Source organism: Zosterops lateralis, assembly GCF_965231275.1.
Source record: "Zosterops lateralis genome assembly, chromosome: 1".
NCBI classification, from domain to species: Eukaryota; Metazoa; Chordata; class Aves; order Passeriformes; family Zosteropidae; genus Zosterops; species Zosterops lateralis.
The window spans coordinates 3,111,476-3,119,548 of NC_139762.1; the positions used below are offsets into that span (position 1 = coordinate 3,111,476).

Consider the following 8,073-nt stretch of genomic DNA (forward strand, 5'->3'; position numbering starts at 1 on the left):
ACTGGAGAAGGGGAATCGCAGATGTCAGCGGTGACTCACGGCCATTCCTCGGACTGTGGGATGAATTCCAGCGGAACGAGCCGCAGCCAGAGCCGGGGCTGTCCGGCTCCTTCAGATCCCACTTCCCAGAGCGCCGGTGAACATTCCACAGGGAGGGAAAGAGCACTTCAGCTCCAGGATTTTAACTGGGATTCCCCATCCCTGGAAATATTCAAGATCAGTTTGTGCTGAAGCTCTGAGCTCTGATGGACTGAACACATCCCTGCTCCTTGCACGGTGTTGGACTAAATGACCTTTAAAGCCATGCCACAATTCCATGATTTTATTCCCATGCAATGCTCAGCACAAATTCCCACTGCCAAACATTATCATTTACTCCAATACGGCAGTGCTGACAGTTTCTCTAAGGGTGTCAGAAGAGAATGAAGGGCAGCTGCTGAGTCCTGTGGAAACAAACCAGTGGAAAACAGGAACCTTTGGAGTCTCTTTTCCACCCTGATAATCAAAATGCACCTGGAGGGGGAGAATGGCTCTGTACCCTCTCTGTTTGCAGCGTCCAGTGGATTTTAGGCTCGGCAGGGGCAGGAAATGAGGTGCTTAGGGAATGACTGGATGTAAAGGTCTAGTTGACATGGTTGGACTCGATGACCTCGGAGGTCCTTTCCAGCCTGACTGATTCTCTAATTAAACGGGGAGCAGGCGGGACAGCGAGAACTGGGCTGGGCAGCCCCCGACGGCGCTTTGGGCTATTCCCCTTGCTCGCTCCATGGCGGGAAACCCGAGAAAGGCCGGGAAAGGCTGGAGAAGCCCCAAATTCCTCCTTCGGGATCGCGGGGAACACCCGGCTCCGAGGGGCGTGGCCAAACATAGGGGGCGTGGCCATTGAGCTGACTGGTCACCGGAGGGGGCGTGATCACTACACAGGGGCGTGGCCTGCCAGAAGGGGGCGGTCCCCGCGGCGCCCCGGCCCCGCCAGCAGGTGTCGCCCTCCTGGCGGACACACACAAGATGGCGGCGGCAGCGGCGGGCGGCGGCGGCGGCGGGGGGAGTCTCTGACGGCGCCGCCATGTTGGTGAGGGCAATAACGGCGCCCGGGCTGCGCCGGTGGTGCCGGGGCCGGCGAGGCGCGGCCGCCGCCTGTTTCCCGCTGGGCCGGGCGCTGTTGGGAGTGCGGGGCGCCGACGCCGCCGTGTTCCTGCAAGGGCTGCTCACCAATGACGTCACGCAGCTGGTGGCGCCGGGCGACGCGCCCCCCGGGCTCTACGCGCACGCGCTGAACGTGCAGGGCCGCTGCCTCTATGACGTCATCCTGTACAGGTGAGACCAAGCGGCGCGGCTGGGCGGGGGGGGCAGCTGGGAGAAACCATTGCAGGGGGTGGTGGGGGGTGGTTCCTGTCACCGCCGTGTGACATTTCCGGCTTCAATTTCTACATTAATGTGCTTTAAAAAGCGCTTCCTCCGTGTGTGTTTGCCGTCACTTGGTGCAGCCTCTGCGGGTCATCGCAGCAGATGTGGATATTGACTCTGCTCTGGAGCCAGGCTGGGAGAGCTGGGGCTGCTCACCTGGAGAAGGATCCAGGGTACACCTCAGAGCCCCTTCCAAGGGGACTGATATTGGGAAAATATTTTCCTGTGAGCGTGAAAAAGGTCTGGCACAGGCTCCCAGAGAGGCTGTGGCTTCCTTTGCATCCCTGGAAGTGTCCAAGGCCAGTCTGGACAAGGCTTGGAGCAGCCTGCCCATGGAAGGTGTCTCTGCCCATGGCAGGGGGTGACACTGGATGGGATTTAAGGTCCCTTCCCACCCAAATCCATTCTGGGATTCTGTGACAGTGGAAGGCACAGCTGAACAAAGCTGAAATTCCCTTCACTGCAGTTTAGGATAGAGAATTCCATATATCCAGACCTGTTTCTGCCCCTGGGAGAAGTGAGGGCAGTGTTTGCTAGGACAGAGCACAGCAGGTGTGTATCTGAAACAGTTCAGGTGTTTCACTGTGGGGACATGGGTGCTGCTCCCTGTGTGCCACAAAAACTCCCCAGATTTCTGGATTTGCACCAAATAAAAACCCAACTTTGGCTCCTGCTGCTATGACTGTTTATTTTCATTTATAACGCTGACCTTGGGCGGTGTGTGTGACTTTTCAGACTCCACAGAAGCCCTGCAGAGGAGCCTCACCTCCTGCTGGAGTGCGACAGCAGCGTGCTGGATTCCATCCAGAAACACCTGAAACTCTACAAGATCCGCAGGAAAGTCACCATTGCCCCCTGCCCTGAGCTCTCCCTGTGGGCTGTCATCCCTGGGGAACAGCCTGGGGACTCCAGTTCCCTCCCAAAATGTGCAGACCCGGCTCTGATCTTAACCCCTGACCCCAGGGCAGAAGTCATGGGCTGGAGACTGATTGCAAAGAAAGGAGCAAACCTGTCTGAGATTATCCCTGGGAGTCAAGTTGGAGATGTCCAGGATTACCACAGGCACAGGTATAAACAAGGTAAAGCCAAGCCCTGTTTTCACTATGGATTTTGGGATATAAGGCAGGAACAGGTTATAAACTCTTCATTCTTATGTTTTAATGCATTTAATTTGTTAATTAATACATGTATTAATTGCTGTTTTGAGTGTTAAAGTGACCTGGTGGTTATAATTCTGTCTGGGGTTATAATTGTCTATTACTCAGATTATGGGGATTGGCCAGGAATGCTAAAAGAAAGCCAGGATTATCCATTTTCCTAGAGAGAAGCTTCTGTGCTTTGAGTAATTTTGCTTATTTTGGGATGACGCACAGCCCGGGTGCTTTGCTTGTTGCTGAGGGAGGAAAGGAAACACCCAGACTTGGTTTCCTAAAAATTTTGTGGCTGGATTTGCTGAGTTAACTCCGAGGCCAAAGAGACTTGAACAGGGATCTCAATTCTGGGAGCCCCAGTGCCTTTGACTTTAGTGTGTCTGTGCTCATAAAGGATTATAATAAATAATATTTTTTTTATATATATATATATATATATGTGTGTGTGTGTGTATATATATGTATGTATATGTGTATATATATGTATATATTATATACATATATAATTAATTATATATAATGTATATTATATATAAATTATATATAATGTAATTATGTACATATATGTAATTATATTATATATAATTTATTAATAAATATATTTTTATATTATAATATTATATAATATATAATAACATATACTATATATTATATTGTATATAGCATATATAATATAATATAATATATAATTATAATATATTATATATTATATAATAATATATAATATAATATGTAATATATGATATATCGTTGACCAATATATATGTAATTATATATATTAAAATATATATTTAATATATAATATATTAAATATAGAAATATAAATATATATTAAATAATAATGATTTTAATGACTTAATTAAATTAATTAATAAATATTAGAATCAGTTAAATTAAGAGGGAGAGGTGATGGTCCTGTGCTGAAACTGGGATGGAAAAAAAAATCAAACTGAGAATGAGTCAAACAACTCAAGAGCACAAACCTAACGAGGAGCCTTTCCCTGCCGGCTTTATTCTCACCCTAGGAATTCCCGAAGGGGTCAAAGATCTACCCCCTGGCATCGCCCTCCCTCTGGAATCCAACCTGGCCTTCATGAACGGCATCAGCTTCACCAAAGGCTGTTACATCGGGCAGGAGCTGACGGCCAGGACACACCACATGGGCGTCATCCGCAAGCGGCTGCTACCCGTCGCCTTCCCGGAGCCTCTGCCCGCCGCCGGCATCCCCGAGGGAGCCGACATCCTCACCGAGTCGGGAAAACCGGCCGGCAAGTTCCGTGCTGGAGGAGGAGAGCTGGGCATAGCCCTGCTGAGGTTGGCTCATGCCAACGAGCCGCTCTGCATCAACCTGGGAGAGGACAGAGTGAAGCTCAAAGCCACCACACCCCAGTGGTGGCCCAAAGCTGCTGCTAAATAGAGGATGGAGGGAGCACCGTTTGCCTTAGGGAAAAACTGGGTTGGTTGAGGAATTTGGGGATGTGCTTGGTGGGAAGGGGGGATCTTGCAGGATTCCTCAAATCTGGAGTTAACAGCAGGAACCCAAAGCTGTGGCTGGGTTGGATCTTCACTGAGCGCCCTGGAGAGACAAATCCAGGGAACTGCAGCTTTTCCTGAGAGTAATCCCCGCTTTTTTAAGGGTGCTGTGAGTTGTTGGATTGGTCCCTGTGTGTTTAGGGGATGTCCCGTGTTTTTGGGATGGACTCTGGATGGATCTCCAGGCTGACACTCACTCCCTCAGTCTGTGCTCCCTCCCTGTGTGTTCCAGCTGAAGCAGTGGGAGCAGGAGTTTCCCTGTTCCATGCACTGATTTTATTTTTTTTTTTTCAGTTCAGAATAACCATTCTGAGGTATTATAATTTTATTAATTTTTTTGTTTGTTTGTTTGTTTGTTTTTTGAGTGGAGATCATGCTGCTCTCATTAAGATGTATTCTCAGGCTGAAGTTTTTTTTTTTTTTTGCTGCAAATTTCTCCTTGCATTGAGCTTCTTAAACTTTGCTGATGGGGCTGGCATTTCTTCCCACCACTGGAATTGTGTTCAGGAAGAAGAACACCTCATGCTTCATGTGTCAGACCTTGATTTTAACTTCATCCCAGCTGGGAAAGAAAGGTCTCAAACCTGATCCTGTCTCCTGCTTTGGTGCCAGTGGAGGGGGCACAGCCAGTTCCTCTGGCTCCCTTCACTCAAACCATTTTTTGGGAGAGGAAAGGGATATTTTCAATAGCCTGGCCTTCCCAAGGGAGGATTTTCACCCTGTTCTGCTGTTCTGGCTCTGCACCTCCACACTCTCTGTACCTCTCACACCCTGTCCCTGCTGAGGTTTTCTCCATCCACCACCCCAAGGGTTTTCAGAGCAGCCCAATGCTTTGGCATTTCTTTGCTTCCCTTTTTTTTTTTTTTTGTGGCTGCCAACACTGCTCTGCTTCCCCAATTTTTTCTTCTTGCTGCAACATATTCCTCTGTTCTTCCAAAGCCAACCAGCTCTGTGCCTCCTGACCCTGTCGACCTGCAGTGATGTATTTTTGTATTGCAATAAATCCATTACACAATGAGAGAGCTGCCCAGGTGAGATCACATTTTGCCCAAAAAAAGATCCTTTGCATGAATATTTGTAACAAAACCCGTCCAAAATCCACATTCTGCCTCTGTTTCAGTGTTACTGTGAAAAGAATTTGTCTGTAAAAAAATGCTTATATTGATTAAAACTCTATGGTTGCTGTAAAATGATTCTGTGGAAAACCTCATTAATTGTTGCCTCTGATTTTAATGTCACTCCTCTGATAGAGAAGATGCTTTTTTTTTTTTTTTTTTTTTTTTTTTTTTTTTTTAATTAGAGTGAAGACATACAAGAGAATAAATGTGTTTTCAGGTGGGTTGTTGATAAGAGCCATGGCTTAGACTGTTGGTCAGGTGTGGGATTGCTAACAGATTCTTTCTGCTGGGAAAATAAATTAAATTAGATCCTCCAGAGGCCACAAAGGCGAGGCTGCGCTTAAAGCAGCTTTTCCTCTCTGCCACCCATTGTGCAAAGCCTACTCAGAATGGTTTTATTGTCCTGGGGTGAGCAGAGCCCGAACAAACACTGAATAAATTCTATTTGGGGAGAACCCTGAATCTTTTCTTCCTTGGACACACATTTCTTTTGTCTTCTTCACAGTGTTTGAAAGGCTTTTGTTGCTGCCAGCAGCTGCAGGTGACACCAGGTTAGACTGAAGAAGGTGATGATGGAATGAAGAGGTGTTTGATGCCTCCTGGGCAAAAAAAAAATGGAGGGGAGCAGCCCAAATCCATGTTATCCTTAATTGTTTTTATTCTCCTTCCCAGCCATTAATGATTTTAGCCAGGTGAATTTGGGGCTGGAGGTTGCAAGAGCTGATTTTGCAGAGATTTTGCCTCTCTGAGAGCCATGGAATGATGAAGGCTGGAAAAGACCTCTTGGATCATCAACTGCAATCCTTAACAGCACTTCCTAATCCATGTCCCCAGGTGCCACGTCCACCCATTTTTGGACTTTCCAGGGATGGTGACTCCACCACTTCCCTTGGCAGCCTGTTCAGGGCTTGACTTTTCCACTGAGGAAATCTTTCCTGAGCACCAGCACAGTCCCCAAGGGGAACCTGCTCAAATTCCAGACTCAATCCAAACAGCTGCAAAATGTGGGGACCCTCCCTGATCCCCTTTTTCTGTGTGTTCCCCCTTCCTCTGCCTCAGTGATGCTTTCTGGGGGAAAAGAGTGGAGCAAACACTTGGAATAACCTGAAATCCAAATGGGATAAGACAGGAGTCACTGGCAGAGGGGAATTGAAATGGTTGCTTTCAGGAAAAAGAAGTTCTCTTTTTTTTTTCCTGTTTTTATTTTATTTTACTTTCTTTTATTTTATTATTTTTTTCATTTTCTAGGAGCAGTGCCTGTCTTCGTTGTTACATTTTTTACCTTCCCTGTCATAGTAAAATGCAAAAAAAAAAAAATTACCTTGGTGTGGTGAGGAGTCCAGAAAAATGACTGCTTAGACTTCAGCCTACTCTATTTTACATAAATATATATATAAATATATAAATATAAATAATATTACATATATAATATGACACATATATATATTCTACTGCAGGTTATTAAAATCACTGCTATTCCCTATTAAATACACAATTCCTCATAGGGATTCACACTGCTTTGACCAGGTTTTTTGTGAGCATCTTCACTCTGGATCACTTTAAAAAGCCCTCACCAATATTTTTAGCTAAATATCAGTATTTTGAGTGGATTTTTTTGCTGCTCTGCCAGTGCTGAACCTTTTCAGCCCTTCAGGGAGTGCCCAAATACTGCCCACAAATAGGATTTATTGCTCACAGGCTGCCTTAGTGCTTTTCCAAGAGACTCAATTTCTTCAGGTTTTTCAGGGCTGGAAAATTGGGCAGCTTTCATCCCCTTTTCCCAACAATTCCTGCTGAAAACACTCTCTGCATGGGCATTGCGGCATGTTGAGTGTTATTTTGAGAGGAGGGTGTAGCTCCTACTACTTCTAATTAATTAATATTTTTGGGAGCACAGTTTCTGCTGGATAGAACCAAAGACAAATGCTACATTTTGGCTTTAAATCCTTTATTATTTTTTTTCCAACCCTTTCCCTGTGTGGTATTTTGCTTTTTTAGACTGTGAACCCTTCAAGGAAAAGTCTTGGGGTTGTTTTGCTCTAACTTGCTGTTCTTAAACCAATGGAAATAATTTCTGCCTAAACCGTTTTTGTGGATTTGTGTCTGGATTTCCTCTCTTTCCCTCTGTCCATCCAGGCCAGATGAGTGTGAAATTCTGCTCCCTCCTCCTACTATTAAAATCTCTGGAAATGTCTGGACTTACTCTGTTTTCCTTCATCTCTGCTTGAGGTTTTTTTTGATCTTTCAGGGTTTTAAGGAAAAAAAAAAAAAGTGGAAATAAATATAAAAGGTTCTTGTTTTGGTTTTATTTATTATTTTATTATTTTTTATTTATTATTTATTATTTTATTCTCCAGCTGTGCTTCAGGGAGCTGGAGAGTGTCTGGGAATGTCATTGGAGGTTTTAGGACAGAAACCAGAGGGGGAAGAGCAGCACAGCAAACAAAGTCTGGGGTTTTAGGGAGAGCTGACCTCTTTTCCTACTTATTGCTGTGTCAGAAAAGCTGCAGGGAACGAAAATATTTGGGGAAAGTTGTGTGCTGTGTGCCACTTACATTATGTTTCATTAATATTTTGGAGTTTAACTTAAATAAGTGTATATTGGAGGTTGCTTTTGTAATTTTTATTGATTTTTTTTTGTGGTTTTTGTTTTTAAATTGAGTGAGAATTAGCACTTTCTCTTTTTTTCCAGTCTCAAGATCAATAATTCCTGAGTGATGATGGACTCCACTTCCCAGCAACCCAACTAAACTTCATTTTAACTGGGTTTTGTGTCATTTTCTTCAGAAAGATGGAGATGGATCCATTTGCCATTTCCATTGGCTCTGGACATATTTATTTACTGAAATTACATTTGCTCTTCT

General features: G+C 45.0%; 1 protein-coding gene across 3 annotated transcripts; it reads left to right on the top strand.

The window, feature by feature from the left end:
- Window positions 1-1,035: 1,035 nt before the first annotated feature.
- On the top strand, window positions 1,036-5,284 carry IBA57 (iron-sulfur cluster assembly factor IBA57). Of its 3 annotated transcripts, XM_083878872.1 has the most exons (4): window positions 1,059-1,072; window positions 1,229-1,317; window positions 2,143-2,486; window positions 3,584-5,284. In XM_083878872.1, the coding sequence occupies exons 1-4, from the start codon at window positions 1,067-1,069 to the stop codon at window positions 3,973-3,975; spliced, it is 831 nt and encodes a 276-aa protein (XP_083734998.1). In that variant the 5' UTR covers window positions 1,059-1,066; the 3' UTR covers window positions 3,976-5,284. The 3 variants fall into 3 exon arrangements, with proteins under 3 accessions (XP_083735000.1, XP_083734999.1, XP_083734998.1); XM_083878874.1 differs by having other exon boundaries at window positions 1,036-1,317; window positions 2,143-2,475; XM_083878873.1 differs by having other exon boundaries at window positions 1,044-1,317.
- The last annotated feature ends 2,789 nt before the right edge of the window (window positions 5,285-8,073 follow it).